We start from the raw sequence: 25,006 nt of genomic DNA on the forward strand, positions 1-25,006 counted from the left end.
CTTTCATATTTCATCTTTCGGAGAGACAAGCCCCATTTGCCATTAGTCTCCTCGTAGCCATTGCCTTGCCCTTATTTTGAAAGTGCAGTTGCTGCTAACCAGCTAGCCCAGGCCCCACTTGCTTGCTTGCTGGGTTGATAAAGCTGCAGTCATTGATGTCAGTTTCCACAGCGAGTTTCTCATCTATGGTGTCCAAGTGTCCTATTTTATGTGAGAGTTCACATTTATACTCTTTTTACTCTGTCCTACATATCAAGTCAATCTCCCACATTTTGATCGAGTTTAAAATGCAAAAGTTAACATAAGTCTCACAACAACTGTGCCTCAAAAAGATGTGCTTATCTCTAGATTTCTTGCCTACTGAAAGCCAAAGATGATTAGCAGACAGCAAAGTGAAATAAAGTGTACACAGCTTACTTGGTAAGATCATAAAAAAAGGTTTACTTTTAATTTATGTCAACTGTATTTACTTAGTGAGGGAGCCAGGGAAATTGGCTTCATATAAAACACAACAGCTTATATTTATCTTACACGAACATCCCTAACCCTCTAATATCAAACTTACATGCAAACCAGTTTTTCCTATCCATCCATCACCATTTTATTGTGCTTATTCAAGGCTGGGTCACAAGGGCAGCAGTTTTTTAAAGTACCAAAATTTCAGACAACCTCTAAGCATTAGACAAATGTCCCTCAAAGTCCCAAATTTAGTTAGGGGTTGCTTAGATCCTATCTCATCTCATGGTTGTACACTCTCCACTTCTCTGTGCTCCACCTGTCCTGAAAATCAACTTTGAATCAGAACCTGCAGCACCTGGAGAACTAATCCATGTGCCACTGCACTGAGCTCACTGAGGCTGCAGCACAGAACAAGGACCTGCAGTCCATGACAGTGACCGAATGACCCAAACCACAGTTTTCCTCGTGTACAGTCACTTTGCTCTTATTTTGAAAGTTCAGTCGCTACCAGCCAGTGAATTCCAGCCCAGCTTGCTGGCCAGGCATTTTTATCCCTTGTCCACCCATCCCACATCCTGAGACAATTTCACACATTGCGGTTCTGTCAGACAACCGCAGGATTAGAGACTCACTGGAGAAGCAGCTGATTTATTGTGCAGTTATTCACCGTCACAAAGTACTTGGCTTATAAAATATTTCCAGAGTAGAAACTTATGAAAGGAATTATTCTATAAATGAATATAACAAAACCTCAGCTGCACATACATGCATGCACATGTCCCTCACTGGCCACAAATATATGGGCTCAAAATGTGGTCATAAATATTTTGTACTTGTAAAAAAGATTTGTATGTGTAAAAAGATTTTGTGTGTGCGTAAAAAAGATTTGTGTGTGTAAAAAAGATTTGTATGTGTAAAAAGAATTTGTGTGTGCGTAAAAAAGATTTGTATGTATAAAAAAGATTTGTGTGTGCGTAAAAAAGATTTGTGTGTGGACTTAGAAAAAAAACCCCTGCAAGTTACAAGTACGGATTTTTGACCCTATTTTTCTTCCCTTCATCTGATTGGTCAATGTCATGTCAATCACAAATGTAACAATCCAATCAGAGAACAGATAGGTTTGGCTGTCGAGGGGAGCTTTTTTTGAACTGCAGGTCTTTGAAGGGAGTAAATGCCCTTTTACATGCCAACCCAGCGTTTTCCTTCATCACCACGAAGGAAAACAGTCTGTGGTCGTCCGAGTTTGGTGATTTTTGTGTCACAGGTCTACGTGTTTAATACAGGGACTTCCACAGCCTTTTCAACAGCGCTGCGGACCGCGGGGTGGGGGTGGGCAGTGTTTTGGAAATGACAGTCTTCATTACAAAGCTTTCTTCGTTATGAATTAGCATACATGTTTTTATTGAACATTTGAAGAACTAGCAAAAAAAACAAACTCTTCTAGAGGACATAAAGTCAGAGATAGAAAAGACAAGGAGCAGGTGCATCTAGTACAGGTAGAGCTGCTGCAAAAACCCACAGAGCCCAGCAGCCAGCGTAACAAATTCTGGATCCTTTGCTTTTAGTTAGCAGTTAGCATTAGCAGCGTATCCTGCATCCGATGTGAAAGGACTTTTATGCTGCGCACTGTGACTCACAGCAATGGTCCTGGGTCAGCCCTGACTTTGTGTTAAACTAATTCTAAAGTAATAATGTTATTTCTAACCACTGATATACCACAACTTTATCCTTTCAACAGCTACTGAAAGTTAGGGGACCTAGCTGCTATCGGATATTTATATAGCGATCCTCCAGCTTCAAACGGTATCACCCTTCAAGGACCTGCAGTTCAAAACAGCGCCCCTCCGACAGCCAAACCCATCTGTTCTCTGATTGGATTGTTACATTTGTGATTGACATGACATTGACCAATCAGATGAAGGGAAGAAAAATAGGGTCAAAAATCCGTACTTGTAACTTGCAGGGTTTTTTTTCTAAGTCCACACACAAATCTTTTTTACACATACAAATCTTTTTTACGCACACACAAATTCTTTTTACACATACAAATCTTTTTTACGCACACACAAATCTTTTTTACACATACAAATCTTTTTTACGCACACACAAATCTTTTTTACGCACACACAAATCTTTTTTACACATACAAATCTTTTTTACGCACACACAAATTCTTTTTACACATACAAATCTTTTTTACACATACAAATCTTTTTTACAAGTACAAAATATTTATGACCACATTTTGAGCCCATACAAATAGTCTAAATCTGTGGGAAACACTGCAGTATCGCTCAGTTTCCTGGAATCAAGTAAAAGGACTTTGAAACCCAGCAGCCAAATTTAATCAGATATCTAAAAAGAAATCTAGTTTGCACAACATCTCCCACCGTTTTCTTACTTATTTACTAACAAACAGGGTTTGGTCTGGCTCGAAATAGGTCTGTGCAGAGTGAGCATGCATGTAACCACAAATACTAAGAGCCTGTGTTCTCTCATTTAAAAGAAGTCTGTCAACACTGATTGTGTAGATATTCAGAAAAGGTACAAAAGTTCAAAAAGTGGTTTACAAGAGCAGCACAAAGTCATTTCTATGTCGTTCGCCCATCTAGCGTTCAACCCCCAGTGGAAAAATAACTGCTCCACTTTAGGTGTTGCTGTAACGTGTCTCTGACTTGCTGCTGTAGCTTCTTCACAGACCCAAAGACCAAATGCGGCTCTGAAACAAGCCCATTTGTTTTCTCTCTCTCGCTCTTCTTCTGTTTGACAGTTTTAGCTCGGGCAAACAGAGGTCAAGGTTTCTCTGATAAAAGCAGTTTTGGACTATCGACGGCCTCTGTGTGCACACGCAGCTAGAGTAGGTCTGCAGTGCCTGGGACGCCCCAGCCAATCTGGTGGCTCTCCCTGACAACACAGGATAAATGTGCCCCCGCATCAGGCAAGCCGCTGGCCTGGGAGATCCATCACCTTGGAGACCAGCGTTTGTTCAGCGAAAAAGCCCGGGGGAATCGAGGAAGCAGAAACCTCCCTAGTGACGATAAAATGAAAACAGAGCACCGCTTCATTCAGACACATTATCTGCCCAAAGATGGCAGCATGTGAACCTCTGCACCACTTAAGCAGGACAAACATCGCTGTGAAGACTTCATACTAATTACAATTTTATTACAGATTTTTCTCCATATACATTAAGCCACAGCCGCAGTTGTTACCTTCCATACAAGATGCAAGAAAAGGATGTCGTTACATAGGATTACAAGCCAAACCCTATTAGTATGTCATGTAGACAGTGTAATTACAGAGTTGTCTACAATCCACTCCCACATGACTCCAGAGAGGATCAACGCCAGGAGCGACCAAAACATGAGCTCTAAGCCCGCAGGCACTCACACGCCGACTCCCATTGGCTGCCTGAAACACGCTCCTCTACACGTCCCGTGTTGTGAACTTTGATTATAATAACCGATCTAAAAATACAATACTGGCGGACCCGATGATGCATGTAAGAAAGATTAATAGAAAAAGAAGGGAAAAAAAGCAAGACACATTCTTTAGAGCACTGATTGAATTGTGCTGTCGCCAATGAGCTGTGTCTTATGAAGTATGAGTTCAGCCAACAAGGGTACAAGTATCAGTATGTGCTTGATCTTATCTGACATGTTTTTGTGTCAAACCAGAGGCATCTAGTGGCGCGTGCACACACACACTTTACAAACAAAAATGCTCCTGTGTCAACAGGGGAACTTGCTCTAAAGACTAAGTATTTTTAAAATCCAATGATATATGGACCAGCATCAAGGCTCAGAGCTTGTTAACCATCATCTTTCTATCCACCAAAGGAACTTGGAGCAGGCACGAGGTTGCTAGAATGAACCACCTACTGTTGTGCTTTTTCTTACTTTTTAAACTGGTGTGCACCAAACGGAGAGGCTGCAGATTAGATTGTGCGAGCAGGCGACTCACCGCAGGCATTCCTATGATCCATCAATATAAATTCTTTGGTGGCACAGAGGTTAAGTATTGCAGCAATGTGTAAAGATGATACATTCGACAGAAATCCTTCCCACTGCTTCCATCCACCCATCCATCCAATCACTTTATGTTTATCTGGGTAATGTGGGCAGCAGTTGAAGCCCAGAACTCGTACTGCCAGGGCAACATCTCCGTCTCTTCTGTGAGATCACCGGCATTCCCAAGCTGGCCAAGAAATGTAATCAGTTTTAATTCACATTCCTGCAACGAGCACTATTTTTTCTTATTTGCAACACCTATCGTTTAGGAGAAAGCTGCAGCAAGGTACACGTAGCTGAAGGAAAAGTATATTTGGTTATACTTGTTGACCATAACCGCTGCCTCATTAGCGGCAACGCAGGATCCACAGGGTTTACTAACTTTAACCAAGATGTCAACTCCAAACATAGCAGAACAATGAAAGTTTTAATCGTTAATTTGAGATCGGGATAGCAAATTTTTAGCTGCTGATGGTGACTTTTGGGAGAGCAACAGTCCACTATTTTTTTTTTATTTGTTTGTTTGTTTGTTTTCCAACTTATAGATTGGTAAAAAAAAAAAAATTTAAATGGTCCTCATCAAATTGAACCAATGCATCAAACTTTGCGCTGTAGTTTTTCCAGGGGTCTCTCAGATTTACCGTCCCTGGAGTAGGTACAGAAAGATGCCAAATTCTGCTGTTAAAACACATCCACCCACTAACCAACCCCCAAAAGGTTTGGCTTTTTTTTGTTAAGGTTATCATTCTATTTTAGTGCATGCAAAACTCACATAGTAAAACAGCCATCGCTTTTAAATATACAAATCATAAAATAACAACAAGAACAATGACAACACCTTCTTTAGAGCTTCTTTAGATTACAGCAAAAACAAATAAATTGCTGAGGGACCTTTTAGTTTCTCTGAAAGCTCCATGGCTTCAATTCCTGGAACTAAACACTCCGGGGACTTTTAGTATAAACTCGGCTAATTATACTCAGCACCATCCTTCCTTCTGCAGTTCTTAAGTCCTCGCTAGCAGTCAATGCTCAATGCAGCAGGTTATCACAGCATGTTCACCCTATGGGTTTATTTCCGATTTTCAGCCTGAAGAGAACGAGCATAGGCGATGGATGTTTTAGCATACCGTAATTGTTGACCATAATCTGGACTACTAAAATGATATTAAATATTAACATTGGAATGGTTCTTTTTCTCCTCCTTGCACCTAGAATAACATTAACTAGTTCAGTGTTTGCATGTAAAAATGGCTCTCCACAAAGAGTCTTAACACACACATCCAGAAAGGAAATTACACTAGGCTTCCATTAAGTCAACAGACAACTACGAATCAATGCAGCTATGGCCCACATGCACACTCATATCAAGAGGGAAGAGGTGCTACCATTACGGTAACTTTTTTGTTAACCATTATGAGTCTAAGAGTAAATTTAGACCTTGACTGGAATCTTATCGGCAATCACTCACAGATGATGATCCGTCAGATCACTCTACATTGGTGCAACCTTTTTATTTTAGCATTTCTTACACAACCTATAACAAAAAACATATCTATCCATCTGCAGACATCACTGTCACTTGTTGGGCTTTAATCTGAAAAAAATGACCAGCTGAAACTGAATTTTCATCTTATTCTTCAAGTTCAGCTTCTGCACAGTGCTCCCAGTTGTGTTTCAAGTCCCAGAAGAACATAGGCTAGGTTAATTAAAACTCTACTCGATTAAAGGAAGCTCACAGTTAACAAGGAGACTAAAATTAAGCTTGATTAGCTTGAGAATTGAACTGAAGCATGTTATGCGTATCAGCCAAGCTGCAGCGCTGAGCGAAGTGTCTGTGTGTGGGCTTTTCCAGCAGGAATGTGAAATCAGTGAGTTCAAGTGTGTGTGAGAGTGAGGGGAGAGTCCGTTCAGCTTCCAGAGGGTAGGGCAAACTCCTGGAGATTCCAGACATGCCTGAATTTCCTAGGAAGTCACGTTCTGCAGTGCAAACACAGCTACGCTCCGTTAATTACACAGAACACATCGAGCTACTCACAACGTCTCAGCAAAACCATTATTATGGGAGAGCTGAGGCAAATCTGCTTAAAAATGACCCCTAATTAGGGCTGCTCAATTAATCGAATTTTAATCACGATTACGATCTGGGCTTTCAACGATCATTAAAAATGATTGAGCCGATTATTAGCCCCTCCCTCATGCTTTACTCTCGCGCTGCTCCATGTGGCAAATCAAGCGCACTGCTCTGCATTTCGAACACGCGTCACAACAATTAAGAGGACCCGAGGGAAGCTCGGAAAGCTAAGCAGAAGTTATTTGGAGAGGAGTGGACTGCCGTTGGTTGAAAAGAGAGGTAAAAAAAAAAAAAACTTAAGTGGTGTGGAAACATTATGGCTTCGCGGAGTCAGACGTGGATCAAGTAGACACAGTGTGTAAACTTTGCTATGGTGTCGTAGCTGCACCACAGAGCAACACTGCAAAGTTCACATTTTTCATTTATTTCTTATATTGCAAACATTTGCACTGTTATCAGTATTTGCACACTATTTTATATTATTTTTTAAAGTCATTATTCAATACATTGTTATTGTTAAACCTTTAAAGCCGGTCAGAGCAGCATGCTCGTTTTGTGTAACTATTTTTAAATCCCTGTAGAACCTGAACGCTAAGCTAGCACAATAAATTTTTTTCCATATGAAACCGGAGGAGTTGTACTTACATCTTATGCCATCAGCTTGTCCTCGGTCACGGTTTCCTTCCACATATAGCTTTGCAAAAATTGCATAAAAAGAGCTTGCAGGAACAAAAACATAATATTCCAGAAACACGCTTTGCCGATCCGATCAGCTGTTCTTAACACTTCCCACATTGAAAAAGACGTCAACGTGAACTATCGCAAGTGACGTCGTTTTTGCGGAAAATGTAGTTTTTTACTTGTAGGCCTTAGAACTCGAATTGCACTGCTGGAAATAGTTTATTTTGATGCACATTCTTTGCAAATTTGCATCATAGGATTGTTTTTTTGTTTTTCCTGCAGTATATAAAAATTGCTGTATCTCCAAAAATAAAACTATGAAGACACTCAAAATAAATTTCCTGTTGTTGTAAACTATTTTTTGCAACTTTTTTGTATTTAAAGTTTTGAGGGATAAACCTCTTAAATTTCTCCAAGTAGAAATATATGTAAAAACAAAAACGATTTTCAATTTTTTTTGTAGTTTATTGCACTTTTTTGCAATTAATGTAGTTACTATGGACTTAATGCATACACATTTTTAAAATATGGGCTATAACAGTTGTATTGATGTATAGCAACTTGAAATGCTCCCACAAATGGCACTACAGCATGTAAAAAAATAATATAAGCTCTGGCGGACGAAATAAATATCGTCAAATAATCGTGATCTCAATTTCAGTGAAAATAATCGTGATTATCATTTTTGCCATAATCGAGCAGCCCTACCCCTAATCATAAAACTGTATCAAAACAGGAGTAAATGGTCCAGCCTTTTATAAGAAAAGATGTAAAAGGGCACCCTGAGTTCAAAAGATTCCCATTTTCTGGAAAGCTGCAGAAGTCTATAAATGATTTGTCAAGTTTGCCTGGTGGGAGAAGTATTATTAGAAAGCCACCCTCTGAGAAAATGAGCACAAAGAGTTGTATTGTGAAATGCTGCGACGGCTCAAGTTAAAATAACTGACCTTTTACTGTAAACAATGCCATGTCTATCAACACTTACTGCATCAGTCATCAGATTTGGCAGCTCTGTTGTGACCACATCAAGTCACTTCAAAGCTAAGAGGTCAACACAAGAAAAAGGAAAGGAAAGGCTTAAGTGCTGAGACAAACGCATTTCTTTAGAAAAAGTAGCACTGGAGATGAACAGATATGTGCTCGGAGGGGCTGCTGATGTGCACGCACCCATAGAGGACAAAGCGTCACCGCGTCCTACACAAACCCGGCACAGCCTCGTTCATTATTCATCAGCGGCATGAGCATGGCACATATATGCGTGCATGCCGCTTTGTCATCTCCGAAGATCCCTGCTGTGCTTTTTTCTATTGACCTCTTGCACTCATTCTTCCTGTATTACACACAAACATTTACCCATCAGCACCTCTCTATTAGAGGCCTGAAAGTGTGGCATCACCCAGCCTGTGCTACATTGTGTTTGCTTAAAAACTAATAAACCAACCATGAACACAGTAACAAGACCATTTCCACACAGATGGGCCTTACATTTTTAGAGAGAACAATAAATATATCTTCTTTGTTTGAATGTTTTTTCTCTGTGCCAAAGCACACATAGAAATAGTAAATACTACCAATCCTACACAAAAATGGACAAAAAAAGTCAATTCAAGTCAATACAACAACGGAAAACAATCCACCAAAGGAAACATCCATATGCTCCTTCCACCCTCTACTCAAAAGTAGAAAGTTTGCACTTCCAGAAAGTTTTGTAATATATTAGTTAAAGAGCTCATCAGTGCAGAAAAACGGAAGATGCTGTGCAAACATGGGTAAAATAAATATGATAAATGCCATACAAAACTGCAAATGGTAAATAAAGATGTATTAGCTGATTTATCTAAGGATCAGTAGATGGTCAGAACACTGGCTGCAAAACCCACTCATGATACCAGCTAATGGGAGGGAAAATCAATACTGTGATCAATAAGGAAGAGAAGCAGGCAATTTAGATAAGTTGTTAATGATTGTTCAGTCAGTGATAGCTTTAATGTTAAGGAAATCCTGAACTCTGAGAACATACTTGATATTGAACAAAAGTACACAAATGGTTTGTTTTAATAAATCTGCATGCACCGACACTAATTTGCTTCGGGAATGAAAGATTTAATTTTCTGTGTTTCACAGAGCAAAAGCAGCTAAACCACATACGGACTGTATAAAGGACGGACGTAGCTGCTCGCCCACTTATATACAGTCTACAGTGCAGAATGTGTGTGACATCAGTGAGTGTCTAACATTAGGTAAAGAGCACTGAAGTAGTATGTAGACATGGGCATCATAGTAAAAAACACTGCTGTAGTTGTAATACTGTCAGGGCTGAACATAGCAGATGGGAGGGAAAATGCAAGGGTTTCATCAACATCTCCAATGGGAAGGTAAAAATATGCAAGGCTCAGTCTATGGCTTGGAAACAATATTTACTCAAAATTTGGGTTAAGGTGAAAAGTATTGGTTTTGAACCAGTGTGGCTGGATGGCAGTAACATCAATTGATGAAGAGTTAAACTGGTGTGCAGACAATGCTATCAAAGTAGTAAGCACTGCTGTGGCTGTGTTATTTATGCTTCTTTATCGTTACCTTTGAGATCTCAAGCTTAACATTCCTTCATGGTTCATGCTACATCGTTTAGGATTACAAAGAAACAAGGTGCTTAACGTCCTTTATCAGAAACACCATCAGTTATGCACTGTGAGCATGTATATGGAAGACAGAGGGAGAGCGAGAGCGGGAGGAGCAGGGGCAAGAAACAAACAGAAACAATGCTGTGCTTGGAGGAGTACTGGAACAAACAGCATTAAAACATAACCCAATTTTTCTAAAACGCTGCGTTTTCTAAATGCTCTAAAAAACAAGGTCCAGATTCAAGATGGTCACACAAAAACAGTCCATTCCAGGACTAACTTAATTAATCCCACTTCCTGCTCACAGAGACGCTCCCAACATAAAGCAATCAACAAGAAAAAACACAGCCGTTAACAGATCTGACCGGCCTGAACTTGAGGCGCTTTTATGCTCGACGTGTCGATTGTGTCTGATGATGATTTTCACATCACATCCTGTGACACCGACCAGTCATGTCACTCTTGAGTTTTGTAACCTGGTGCTTTGCGAGCGGCCGTCGTGGTTGGGTCAAAGATACTAGTGTACGATCGCGCCAGTTTTCAACCGCATTTTTAACAATAATGTTGCACAGAAGCTCACAGAGATGTTCCAAATGTTTGAAAACGTGAGTTTGTGGAAAAAATTTTGCAAAAACACCCCCCCAAAAAACACTTGACAAAGTCTTGCCTTTCAATTTTGACTTCTTCTCCTCCGTATCAACACTTATTCCATGATGCTGTCTAAGTGGCGACATCTATTGTTAAGGAGAGCACAGCAGTTTCTTGCTCCTTAACGGCGGGTATAAATGGCTCCATCAGTCTGATAACGGCACAGCTGTTAGGGAATGTTAGGGAATAAATCCACACAGTTCATGCTCTTTCTCTTCCCCTCATTCACACCGTGGCTGTAAATATTCTGCAATATTGAACTTAACCTGGTTTAACCTGGGAGTGGAGCGGGTAAGATGACTGAGGAAATTAATGAACAATGAACTTCTCTTATAAATGACTCGAGGTCAGGTGAACTGACCTAGGCTGCTCCATAAGATTACAAAATGTATCTACTCATCATATTGTCACCACAGAGATCACTCATGCCTGAGCCTAATTCTGCATGCATCACAACTACAGTTTTTATGCAAATCTGCCAGGTTTCTTCAACTATTAAAATTAAATTAGACTGAGATAAGGAGGCTTAAGATAAAGGGCGGCAATCCATTCACAAACCACTGGTACAGACAGTACACTGGACAGAGGATGTGAGGCCTATCACTTTTCAGAGTGATAGGCCCTCAGTGATTGTGTGTGGCCTACAGATAAAGGGCAGCGTTTGTTTGTGGTTGGTTTTTAATGCCATCCTGGATGACCTATTCCCCCCACGGGGACATCGACACCCTGACAGATTAGCCTCAAAGGGCCACTTGTGTGACTGGGAGTGCTGCCCCTGAGCTTCTGTACGATCAGAAAGTTCAGAAACAGCATCCTTTCATGAAGAAATGTCACAGCTGAATTGAAACGCTCCAAACTTCATATGCTCATTGACAGCAGTGATTTTCTTCCTCCTTTTGGAGTCTGTAGCCTAAACATAACCTGATGAAGATGTGCAAATGCCATAGACAGTTTACTCATGCAGAATAAACATCATTCCTAGAGACAAGTAGCCCTATGCCTTTCTGATGTTTCTAAACCAACTGTTTACAGGATAAGATCAACACATAAATACAGAGGGACAAAAAAAAATGGTGTCACCTTACATCATGTCTGTCTTTAGCCAACACCAGGTATCCTTCCTATCTCATTGCACCAGCAGCTACAGACTCTCCCCTACTGCAAACAGCTGCCACTGCCACCACAGCCATCAATTATTCACCAGAGCTTTGCCTCTGTGTTTACCTTTGAGGCAGAGGCCAGAGTGCACGGGAGAGTGGTGTGAGACAGCAACACACAGACCAGCATCTAGTCCGAATCACACTGAAGACACAGGATCATTTGATGAGCAATGTGCTACTGTGCTCAAAGTCAATTTAAACACACAGGATCGGACTCGGATCGTATTATAACGAGGCTACGAGTTGTAGATTGCGTTTATTCTCCATATCAAGGTGACTTGCAAGCAATACTCATTCAGATTATCAATTATCATCCGTTAGTAATTGCTAAATTTGAAGAGCAACTCACAAGTCAAGCATTTCAGCTGCTGGATTCAGAAAACGTTCAGCATTGTTTTCTGAGAAATAACCTGAGATGAAACACTCATTCAGGTCAAAACAGATATAATCTCTCTTGGCACAGAGCAATATGAGAGGTATATACCCTTTCCAAGTACATGTTGGCTGTTGGTCCACATATACTTTAGATATATAACTAGGCTGTGTACTTCAAACGTTAATTTCAGTTACCATTTTGCCTTCTCTTCATAAGTAAAAACAAGATGAAACACTTATCACACTACAACCTGTTTCACTATGATGGTGCTCTTTTGTCTTTAGGCACACCTCTTCCAAATACTGTCCCTCCCATTTTAGTTAGCATTTGTTTGGGTTTTTGTTTAATTAAGTTTCACTCATGAATCTAGCATTAATGAGACTAAGTAATCATATAAAAAAAAAGAAATTCTCATTGGGACTTTTGCCATAATTGAGCAGCAGTAACATGCACCGAGTCAGATGTGTGTTTATGCATGCCTTACAGAAGCAACGTGTTGCACTCTATGATTCCTTTTACATAGTTAAACGCTGCCACTTCCCAGAAAGAAGGTTTTAAAATGCCAAACGGTCTCATGCCGGCTCGTGGAATCCTCACAACCTCAAATCTAATGTTTTTTCCATGTTCCTTCTGTCTCAGTTCCACTTTAATAAAGGGCAAAAAAAAGTCCAGATTTGGAGGCGAGAGCTGCTTTTTAAAATATGATGTATGAATAAAATTAGCCTAACCCCACTATTAATTGAAAATACATAATCTGATTTGGACAGGTATAGGCAAAGAAAAAAAATTGGTTTAGCCATGAAAAACAACTCTGTTAATAACATAACCAATATTATATTTCAATCTGAATGCATTTTACTTATAAGATTGGTGCATAATATACCCTGATCATGACTGCAAACAAAAAAAAATTACTTTACCATCCCTTTTTAAGATTTTTCTGATACTGGGCTTGAAATGGGGGCGGGAAGGAGAATGCACACCTGTAGCTGTGTAATGCAGATCTGGGATCTGTGACCACTTCGCAGACTTCTTCTTTCCCACCTGACACTGCACGTCATGGACTGATGAATGACCCCACCAGACCCCCAGAGGAGTGAGGATGAGTGGAGTTCAGCTCAACTCACAGAACCCCCCTACTCCTGTTAATCCATCTCCGGAATAACCCCCTCCAATCACCACTATATACTCACTCTCTCGCTCAGACATACACCTCCCATTACCCCTCTGTCCCACTAGATTGAGGGGGAGGGGCAGGCAGGATGTGAGACCAGCTGGTCATCAGCTCAGACAAAGAAACCTGCTGAATGAGCTTGTGCATCGAAAAGAAACCGACCTCTCACATTGCTCTTTCTTCATAGTCTCACCAGCTCTGGATGTGTTTTCAATTTTAAGCGGGGTGGTGATTATGATGACGATAACGGTAATTGCAAAATATTACTTCTGCTTTCTCACAACCACAGTGGGGTGGGTCAATTTCACAAAGAGGAGATATTACTGTTTGTCTTAAGATGTGGACACGTTTACACTGTGTGGACAACGGCTTTACCCTACGTTATGAACAGCAGGAAAGCAGAAAAGCCAGATTTCGTTTTACCGCAGAGAGGCCACCGGCAGGTGCAATTTATCTTTGGCCCTAGCCTACTTCAGCTAGTCGCAGGGGAGAGACAAACCAGGACTCCACTGTAAAGTTAACTGGAAACTCGGGGAGGCGAGACAGAATGCATAACTCAAGAGGACACAGGGTGAAATATACACGTCCTAGATTATGACACTAAAACTTAGTGAGCATCCCACTTCAGGCTATAAATTCCAGTCAGGGTGATGTTCTCTTACACCTTTATTAAGGATTACACAGAAGATGGGTACAATCGCTTTTCCATAAGATACACTTGCCCATTCAAACTCGTGTAAACTGATTCACATTTAGTCAAGGTTAAGTGAATAGGCCACTTTGGGTTTCATTTGACCGAAGGCCGAATAAACACAAGGGAGTCAGGAGAATGGCGCTCAAGATGTTTATCAATGCATTTTACATTCGCAAAGTGGCAAAGAAGCAGATACCACAGGAAGTGTGCGCAGAGGCGAGCCGGCTTGCATGCAGGGGTCACAACTGTTGCGCTGCGGGGCTTTTTCATGGCCGGGTGAAGCCCTAATCTGCCCTTTAGCCACAGATCTGTCAGCACATACAGAGAGGGTGACAGCTGAGGATTTAAAAGACTACAACGTCACCCATCCTATTTAACAAGCATGTTTACATCCTGTCTCCATTCAAAACTAAATATCTGCACTCATAACTTTACCAAGTTAAAATAAAACCTTACAAGTTTATTCAGTCAAGGAGATAAACAAGAAAGCAGTGCATTCACAGCTATGACAGACAACTAAATAATGCACTTATTTAATAACATATTCGTCATACAACTGGTTTTGAGCAGTGTTGAGACAGCAAATCATATAAATTATTGTAACATTTACCTTCAGTTGTACCTGGAAGGCCCTATTAGGCAACAACACCGGCAGTGACATGCATAAAACCTGTTTGGCAAAGTCTTACCGGGGCACACCCAGTTAGGATTTGTTCCCTAGTTCAACAATAGAAGAGCAAGAGCAAGAGCAAGTGCATATATTGAAAAGCTGCAAACAGCAGCAACCTGCTGTTTGATTTTGGCAGGTGTAACTGATACACACACACATACACACACACACACAATCTTAAAATTGATCATTTGAATCATGATATGCCTGCAAATTTAGTGTAAGCCTGGTGAAGGCCAACACAGAGCACACAGGAAACATGAAGAGCTATGACATTGGATATGGGAGGAAATCAGATGGGTGAATGGACTTCTTTGTAACCTGTCATGGGACTTGAGAGTGGCTAAAAAGATTATTCCCTCTTCCTCCATATGATATTCCAGCCTAGGCTAGTTTTTCAAAGCGGCTAAAAAGAAATTCAGACAGCAAACATCCTTGCTGAGAATACAGAGCTGAAAGTAGAGAGACTACTACATTTCATTTTACAATTTATGACTTTTATTAAACTTTAATTAAGATCAATGATTTCTCTAGCATTGCTTTGGATTCAGGAGAATTTGGCCTTTTATACTCGGGGTTTTCCTAGAAGTTTTCTGCAGACAAATCCAGCTTACATGTGTAGTCACCCACCACAGGCCCGTCTTAAGTCAGGAAAACCCTGACAGTCAAACTACATGGTAATTTACACAATAAGGAACCCAGCAGCAAAACAAATGCATGATTAAGGACTCCCTGTCATGAGAAAGAGAGTGGCATTAACAACTAAGGATGTATGAACATGTGGGGAATCCCCATCCAGTGGTTGACTTAAAGGCTCTCTAAACCCAGTCCACACACATAAGTCAAACTTAATGCTATTAAATCAAATCACTTTTTTTTTTTTTATTGTCACATCACATGTGCAGGCACACTGACACAGCACATGCGAGTGAAATTCTTGTGTGCGAGCCCCACAAGCAACAGAGATGTGCAAACACAACAACACAAACGAGCAAAATACAAGAATGGCCAACCTGAAACTAATAAATATATGTACAATATATAATAGTGTATGCATTTCTGGATGTGTATACTAAATATTTTCCTACGTGTGTGTGTGTGTGTGTGTGTGTGTTACTATTTAATTTGTAAAAATTAAATAGTAAAAAAATAAAATAAAATAATAATAATAATAATAATAATAATAAAATATATAAAATATACAGAGTTGAATATGTGCAAAACAAGTGGCATTTATATACAGTGTGGAGTGCATAATGAGTGCATATTACTGTTCTACATAAAATAATCAGTGCCCGGATAAGATGCTGTTGAATTAGGAAATGGGAGACATCATCACCAGAGATAACAGCGAGCAGTGCGGTTGGGGCCGAGTCATAGCAAACTTAAGAAACTGTCATGATGGGCCGTGCAAATCTCCCATCTGTTCACGCCGTTAAACCCCTACCAACAGCATCCAGACCCATGCACACCCAGCGTGACACTAATTACTGCTACATCTTGACTGCTTTATTCTTCACTACCAATTTAAAAGCAGTTAACTGCATTTCAGCATCTATAGTTTGTGAAAAGGTGCTTGAATCTTTTTCAATACGTTACCTATCACATACACACACACACCTGGCCAGCGCGTCTTTGCTAATTTAAAAGAAGTGACAGTTTGCAGAGGTGTCACCCCCTGAGCCAATTATTCTCCATCTATGGCACATGTTGTACATGGTGGTGCAGGAAAAAAGCAGGCCAGGCTGTCCAGGCTGTTTGTCATATGAAAGGTTGGCTCGTTCACAGACGCACATGATGAACTGATGAGCAACAGAAGAAAAAACAAACAAACAACTAGGATGTGAGACTGAGTCTAAAAATAGCTGAAGACTGACTAGTAGGTCCAGAGAGTCATCTCTGACTTGAATACATAGTGACAGGGCAGGAGCACAGAACTGCACAGAGGCACTCAGCTGTGAGCTCATAGTGGCAATGCCATTCATCATACAGTCAGTGTCCTTGTTTCCAACCCTGTATTGACCTGACCCCCTCGCGCCGCTTCCTCGCTGAAGCCCCGCTGATTCTGAGGACCACAGAGCACCCAGATGCTTCGTGTCTGCACGCTACGCATTTACCGTGACCACAGGAGACATTCTGTCACCACACATTTATGTCTCTCGATTAAAGCCAGCGCCACGCAGACAGGCTCAGTCGGTTAGCCGTCTGTGCCGGAGTATTTGGGTGTATCTGTCACTCTGTGTTTCAGAGGACAGGAACCAGGTACACCGTGGATGTCTGTCAGGTACGAAGTTGAGGAAAAGCACTCTGTCTGCCAGTGAACCTGATCAGGCAAACTAGGCTAAGATAGTTCAGCTGATTTTTTTCTCCATGCACAATAGAAAACCTACAAGATTTTAATTCCTAAGGCAGTAAGAGTGTAGTTTAAAAAAAACTAAGGGAAGAAAAGGAAATAAAATACAAAAATTGCCCAAATAAGTCTACACCTGTAGTTCTCAGACTGTGGGGTGGAACAGAAAAATTTTAAGGTTTTTTTTTTTTTTACCTTATTTATGTAAAGTTTAACTTGGATCCTTGATGACTGATTACAGCGAGACAGTGATAGGCTGTCTCTCTGTTTGCAAGAGACAGCCAATCACAAAAACCTGGCTCTGACTGGATAGTAAAGGAAACTAAAGCGGCTTATTTCAAACGGTTACAATCTCAAGGGCTGCACCAATGCACAGTGTAAGATAAATGTGGATTATTTTAAACTTTCAATCATGCAAAGCTACTTTATATGAAAATATGATAATGGTTGTCCCCTTTTTCTTGTCTTGAATATCAGTTTTATTTACCAAAAGACTGTAGGATAAATGGTCAACAGTGGTTCCTGCAATGAATGTGTATCTACTGCTCTGAGAAAATAACAAAAAGCTCTATTGTGTTTTGATTCCCAGGTGGTCCGGTGCCAACACTTCAGCCTCGGCTGACCTTGAGTTGTTAACAATCTTTATCGGTGAATATGCCACTCGTCCCTTTCACCACTAAAGCTAAAGTTGTGAAATAAAGACAGACAATGTCTATTCATACATACTCCCAGCAACATGACGATCACGATAATCACTGGTCTTACCGATGAACAATGTTTTCAACTAAACACTTGAGAGGCAAGAAGCAAATGTTTTGTTCCGCAAGTCTGAAGAAATCATACCGACAGCAGTCCTGCTCCCCTTAAAATAAACTGAGCAGTGCAAAGAGAACTTTTGTCATATTTCAAACTGTGGGAGTGTGGGTGGGGATGGCTTTGCAAGTCATTCCACGCATGCCTTCAAGAGGCTGCATCCAATCCAACTGGCCAATGCTACAGGCAACACTGTGCATGCCAGCTGTTTTGATCCGAGCTAGTCCATCTACCCTCTATACTCTTCTTAACAGACAATAACACCCCAGTATTTACGCCATACTCTACTTTTTCTTCTATTGATAAACTCTGGCTTATCAGCACTCTACTGTTCTTGACAAAAAACACACAAATGATACTGGATTGGGGTTTTTTGTTTTTTTTTTACTTAGGATTTAATTCACTTATATACTTAAAAAATAGAAAAGCCAAGATAAATCCATTGCAAATAAGGTAACACCAACTAATGGCTTTGACTGTAGAAGGACTGATTACTGGCCCCACTATCCACTAACATATGTGCAGCACAACTTTGTAATGAATGTGTTGTTACAACACTGCAACTCATTTCCAAGCAAGGAATGAGGCAGCACTGATAAGGAGGAAGTACCTGAGCAGCTGACATTATGCAAACTGCTTTATTGGTTATGTCACCTTTTTTCTCTACAACAGGTGAGTGATTCTCAACTGTTAGCAAATGTGGATTTGGCGCAGTGACATGTACTGACTCACCCTCTGGGTATTGGTATATGGGTGTTTTAAATTCTCTGCATACCTTTGGTAGCTCTTTGAGTTGATTGGCATCAAGGAGAAGCTCCTCCAAACTGCGGCTGTATCGAAATATTTCATCAGGAACCGTCTGCAAGTTGCAATGCCGCTTGTCCACCGACTCGACGTGGCGGTTGCAGCGCCACAGGGGGATACACTTCAGCATGTCCGGCCGCCGGAGGGGAGGGGGGTCTGGTTGCCGGTGCTACTGCAATCTCCGCATCGGAGGGTGAAGCTGTGGGGGTAAAAGGTCGCTCTAGGAGAGAGGGTATTTTTGCTGGAGGGTCAAACACTTGCTGTGCTCACACGAAGATCCTTAACAAGAGGCCGAAATCCACTTAAGGGACACAAAATAATCCTTTCGATCTGTTAGCGATATTCCCCGTTTCAGTTCAGCCGTGTCCAGTGATTGTCAGGTCCGCGTCAGCGTCATCCAGCCCGGGATCACGATCAACGTAAACAACAACGAAAAAAAAAGAAAGAATGAACCAAAAAAAGAAAACGAGAACTCCCACTCGGATCAAGTGTTTCCTCACTTCTTCGTACTGACGAGAGTATCGTTAGCTTGTTTTTCTACTGCCACCACATCCCCCGAATCAGACCCGAGCTCTGCCGCGGCTAGCTGGAAAACATGCACCACGAAACAAGCCCGCTACGCAGAAAGGCTGCTCCAAGTGTCGCACTCATGAGTGGCGACTGCAAAAAACACACACAGCCACTTGACTTGTGGTACAGATAAAACGGCTACAACGAAACAGCTAACGCAGCACAGAGAGCGAGTCAGCAGAGATTAACCCGAGTATGATAGTAGGATGTCCTCAAGCTAGTTAGTTAGCCAGCATCGGCTAGTATAGATGACTGCACGTCTTTGTGCCTAGCTGCCGTTAGCTAATACTGATATAATAAAACCTATGGAAAACGCCGGCCTTTGGGGTATATTAGCGACATCTCAAAATTATCCAAATAAACTTCCCAGTTAGTTTTCTTTTAGTCCGACGTGCGTGAAAATGCCAGTAGCAAGTGCTGGAGCTCCGTGCGCAGCCGCGCTTACCTCCCCTGTTGCACCGAGGCAGGCCGGTTTGCCGTGTGGGGGGCTGGGCTCGGTTGAGCTGGAGCATCGCCGCTTTGCGCCTCTGTAACGGAGGCCACGACTTGCTTTATTACACCACCTAGCGGTATTTCTCAGCAAGGTTAAGGAGAAAAGCTTTTCAAACACATGCTAGTAAAAGAAAAGAAAATTATATTTTCATCTAATGGTCAAAATGGTCATAATGCTTATAGGCTTTTTACTATTTAACTTAGGCTTTAGTTTTATTTTAAACTGCAATAATGCATATATCTGCAAGAATCCTTGTATGGCTCAGATTTTTACACATAAAGCATAAACAGGAATATACAACGAATATACAATTTTTATACAATAAAACTGATATAGCACATTTTTACAAAGAAGTAAAATATAAGTTAAAACACACACACACAAAGAGAGTTAAATGTAGAGCTTTTAACATAAAACGTTTCTGAGTCTGTGTTTAAATGTATGCAGAGATCAGTTCAGATTGTTCCAGTAAACAGGACCACAATAACTAAAAGCATCATCAGCACACTTAGATCTAATTCTGGCAGCAGTTAAAAGATCGGACTTGGTGACCTGAAAGGTCTAGTAGGGTTATGGACACTGAGCAAGTCATCGATGTACTATTGGGCCAAATCACTGAGTGCTTAATGAACTAGTAGAAGGATTTTAAAGGTAATTTTGTGTTGAACTGGGATCAAACAGATAATACTGTCAAATATCAGTCTGTTTGGGTTCTCCGGCTTCCTCCCACACCCCAAAGACATCTGGGTAGTGGGGTTAGGTTAACTACCAACTCTAAACTAGGTGTGAATGTGTGAATATTTGCCTGTCTCTCTCTGTTAGCCCTGTGATAGACTGGTAACCTGTCCAGGGTATACCCTGCCCCGTGACAGCTGGGATAGGCTGCAGTGCTGTCTCCCTGTGACCCTGAACTGGAAAAGTGGAAGAAAATGGATGGGTGCACCTATCGTCTATGACTTGCTCAGTGTCTAAAACCCTACTAAACCTGTCAGGTCTTCAAGAGCAGATCTTTTAACTGGATGGTAACTTTTCCATGTGTGTGTAAGGACTGTGGCTGCTGCATTCCAAACGAGTTGAAGTCATCCTACTGATGATTTGGATAGTCCTCCAAATTAAACAGTTTCTCGGAAGTCAGTTAGAGATATGAATTATCTAAGTTTGGGGTTTTTTTTCTAAGTTAATGCCATTAACTTAGAAACTTCTAAGTTAATGGCCATTAACTTCTTTCTGATAGTACCATGCAAAACATGTAAAGGTTAAAGAGTACTGGACCAAGAGCTGATCCCTGAGGAACCCCTGACTGAATCTCTATTTCTCCAGATCTAACTGAAGGTACTAACTGAAGGTACTAACTACTAACTAAGGTCTTTTAACATCTGCAGGAAGCTCCTGAGGATGTTTTACCAGTCGGTGGTTGCTGGAGTACTTTTCTATGCTGTGGTGTGCTGGGGGAGCAGCACAGCAAAGAGGGACTCATCCAGGCTGGAGAAACTGATCAGGAAGGCTAGCTCTGTGGTCGGCATGAAGCTGGACACTCTGGTGACAGTGGCAGAGAAAAGGACATTAAAGAAACTGCTGGACATTATGAACAATGCTGGGCATCCTCTGCACACGGCCATAAACAATCAGAAGAGTCTGTTCAGTGACAGGTTGCTTCTCCCCAAGACAAGAACTAACAGACTTAAAAACTCCTTTGTCCCACACGCCATCAAACTGTTTAACTCCTCTCTGGAGGGGAGAGGGAGGGGAAACAGGAGGACTAAGCTGTAGTGCCTCTTCACCTCACTGTACAATACCTTGTGCAATACTTTTTGTAAATAGTCAACAGTGCAATAGACTCAATACTTGAAATATGCAATTCACTTGTATTTTTATTTTTTATTCCTATTTATTCTATTTATCCCCTTTGTATATTTTATTTATATTTGTCTCTGTATTTATATATGTGTGTGTGTGTGTGTGTGTGTGTGTGTGTGTGTGTGTGTATATATATATATATATATATAACAATTCTGTAACTGTAACTTCGGTCGTTGCTGTGCTTTTTGGAAGTCGAATTTCCCAGAGGAACCCACCCGAGGGATTAATAAAGTTCTATCTTATCTTATCTCTTATCTTAACTGGACCATAAACACTTCTATCTTTTAGGTGTGATGAAAACCAACCAAATCACAGAGCATTTGAATTAAAATGTCATGATCAGCATTGAAAGTAATCTACAGGGTGGGCCATTTATATGGATACACCGTAATAAAATGGGAATGGTTGGTGATATTAAAGTCCTGTTTGTGGCACATTAGTATATGTGAGGGGGCAAACTCCTCAAGATGGGTGGTGACCATGGTGGCCATTTAGAAGTCAGCCATCTTGGACATAACTTTTGTTTTTTTCAATAGGAAGAGGGCCATGTGACACATCAGACTTATTGGTAATGTCACAAGAAAAACAATGGTGTGCTTGGTTTCAATGTAACTTTATTCTTTCGTGAGTTATTTACAAGTTTCTCTTTGTTCACAGCCATTGACATGTCGAAGAGGTTAACACGTGAGGAGCGGATCGAAATTGTGTTGATATCTGGTGAACTCAGTAACCGGGTCACTGCAGCAGATTTCAATGCAAGACACCCTACGAGACCACCCATCTCCCATGCTACAAAATCAGGCAGGTGCATAAATTTAGGCACCACAAAAAAAAACAAAAAAAAAAAGGAAATGAAATCAATATTTAGTAGGTCCGCCTTTTGCAGAAATTACAGCCTCTAAACCAGGGGTATTAAACTAAAATTTGAGGAGGTCCAGTTGGAGAAAATCTTCTCAAGCAGAGGTCCGGGACATCATAATGTCTAACTTACGTTATGATTGTGATAGAGAAGCAACCTTTTTTTTTTTTTTAATTTATATCTGAACGTATGAACAATAGACTGTCAAATCAATGAAAATACAAGTTAAAACATTTCAACAAAATTTATTGTTAACACTGAAACACACAGTAGGCCTACATTAGAAATAGGGCTGCTGTTTAAAATGAATTAGAGAAAATAAATAAAATGGCTAAATTGTGCATCTTAAAACAAAGTGCTTAATTTCAGAAAAAAAAAGTTTCCCTTTTTCTTTACATTTTACATCTCGACTAAACAGTCTCAATACATTTTCAACAGATAACATCAAAACATTTTAACAATTTTACAGTTTCTCTTTCTTTCCCCCTTATATTCCACGTCCCAACTTTCTGTTGTTCAGTGAGAGAACTGAGCTTTAGTTCGCTCTACTAGGATTTTAAATCTGGGCTGGAATGGTGTCAGGGCCATTCTCATACACATGTGTAAGTGCTCATTGGTGATCCTGGAACGATATTTAGTTTTTATTATGTTCATTGTGGAGAAAGCTGCCTCACAGCTGTATGTGGAGCCAAACATGGTCAAGATGTACAGGGCTACTTTCCTCAGATTTGGGAAAGCTGTCTCAGAGACCAATTGGGGCCAGAAAGTGGCAGGTTCAGTTCTTCCAAACTGCTCTTTCAGGGCCACATCTGCTTGGAGATCAATTAGTTGCATTTGAAGAGGCCCAGCATTTGCCCACTTGAAGTGCTGTGTGACTTCCTTTGAGAACCCTCTGACATCAGTGATGGCAAATGGGTTCTTTATGAACATGGTGAGCTGCTGTCCAAAGCTGAAGCTATCAAAACGTTTGCTGAAGTTTTCAATCAGCTTATCAACAAAGTCAACAAAAGAGGACACATCTCTCTGTCCCTGAACCTGTTCCTTCACTGTTGGGAAGTGTGCATAGTCTCCTTGCAGGTCTTCTTTGAACACTTCAAGTTTCCTCTGAAAGCAGCGGACAGCTGTCATCAGTTCACAAATTGAATTGTCCTTGCCCTGCAGCTTCAAATTCAGTTCATTCAGGTGTGAAGTGATATCAACCAAAAAGGCCACAATATCCATGTTTTTCCCATCATTTAAAAAGAGAGAAAAGTTTGTTGCTTTTTGACTTTCCAGCTCTTCCAAGAAAGCTGCTACTTCACTTCTGATGGACCAAAATCGCTCCAATGCCCTGCCTTTGCTAAGCCATCTCACATTGTTGTGAAGCAGAAGATCATCAGCGTGTGCATCAACTTCTCTGAGAAATTCCCTGAGCATGCGATGCTGACAAGAAGAAGATGCCCTGAGAAAATTTATCATTTTCATCATTGTTTTCATCACCTCAGCATACTCGTCTGACAGGGTGGAGCATAACACTGACTGATGAATAATGCAATGATAAGAGATTAGCTCGGGATTGTCCTCTTTCATTCTTGCTACAGCTCCTTTCTCTCTCCCCATCATAGCAGGGGCTCCATCTGTGGTTATTGAAACCACTTGGTTTGGCTCTATTCCTCGCTTTGTTAACATTTCCTTAATGGCCAGGTAAATATCCTCTCCTCTTGTAGTGCTGTGAAGGGAAGTTACACCTAGCAGGTCTTCACAGAACTCTTTCTTATCATTGTTGAAGAACCTTACATAAACTAACAGCTGAGCATTGTCAGACACATCAGTGGACTCATCTACAGCCAAGCCTACACATGGTGTCTTATGAATAGCTTCTTCCAGCTGGGATAGCACATCCTGAGCTAATAATTCACTTCTCTTTGTGGCTGTTGATGCTGACATAGGTATTTGCTTTATTTTGTCATGAAGCTCTTCTTTTTGTTTACCCTCAAGTAATGTTTCTGCTACTGCACTCATGCACTCTTTGACAACACCTGCAAAGGGCTTTTTGTGTTGACCTAAAATCCAAGCAACTCTGAGGGAACATTCATGAGCACGTTGTTGGGCGGTGAAAGAACTGGTTAAGATCCTTGTGGACTGATCATATTGGGCTCTGAGACTGCTAATTTTCTGGGACCTGAGTTCAGACTTGGGTGGGTATGATTGTTCAAAAGCTTTGTGCTTTGTCTCATAGTGGCGTTTGACATTGCCACTTTTAATCAGTGCCACGGTTTCTGAACATATGAGACACACTGGTTTGCTGCTTGCGGCCGGAAGAATGAACATATATGCGTCAGTCCATTCAGTCTTGAAAGTTCTATTTTCGGTGTCTACTTTTCTCTTTTTTGAAAGCGCCATAGTTGTTTTACCTCTTGTGACTCCCGCTCACGTCTTGTCTCACTGTATCGTTAATCGTCTCGCTTGTCATTCACCTCTCACCATGTCTTTCCTCTGTCTGTCTGTGTCTGCACTCAGCGTTGCGATCGCCTTGAATGCGCAGATGTGATTGGCTAAGTAGTGTCACGTGGGTGGCGTAACTCGCACACAATTGGTTAGTATGTTCCCTGGTCTAATACAATGTAAGGTTACCGCTTAAAATTGAATCGCCCCGTCAAAATTAAATATAATTTAATATTTTGTTAACTATAGGTCCGGGTCCATATAGGATG

General features: G+C 41.0%; 2 protein-coding genes across 6 annotated transcripts in view; both read right to left on the reverse strand.

The window, feature by feature from the left end:
• Positions 1-19,569, reverse strand: part of scrib (scribble planar cell polarity protein) — an 81,834-nt gene extending 62,265 nt beyond the window's left edge. For all 5 annotated transcript variants that reach the window (XM_085362837.1, XM_085362836.1, XM_085362834.1 and 2 more), the window contains exon 1: positions 18,503-19,569. In XM_085362837.1, coding sequence (XP_085218963.1) covers positions 18,503-18,661 — 159 coding nt within the window. In that variant the 5' untranslated portion in view covers positions 18,662-19,569. The remainder of the gene's footprint in view (positions 1-18,502) is intronic.
• A 3,260-nt stretch (positions 19,570-22,829) lies between these two features.
• LOC146625481 (general transcription factor II-I repeat domain-containing protein 2A-like) lies at positions 22,830-23,534 on the reverse strand. The gene has a single exon (XM_085362186.1). It carries the CDS (start codon positions 23,532-23,534, stop codon positions 22,830-22,832), a length of 705 nt encoding a protein of 234 aa, XP_085218312.1.
• Between the last annotated feature and the right edge of the window lie 1,472 nt (positions 23,535-25,006).

This window comes from Diplotaxodon limnothrissa, linkage group LG9, assembly GCF_057381915.1.
Source record: "Diplotaxodon limnothrissa isolate DT_005_m linkage group LG9, D_limnothrissa_male_GT1.1, whole genome shotgun sequence".
Classification (NCBI taxonomy): domain Eukaryota; kingdom Metazoa; phylum Chordata; class Actinopteri; order Cichliformes; family Cichlidae; genus Diplotaxodon; species Diplotaxodon limnothrissa.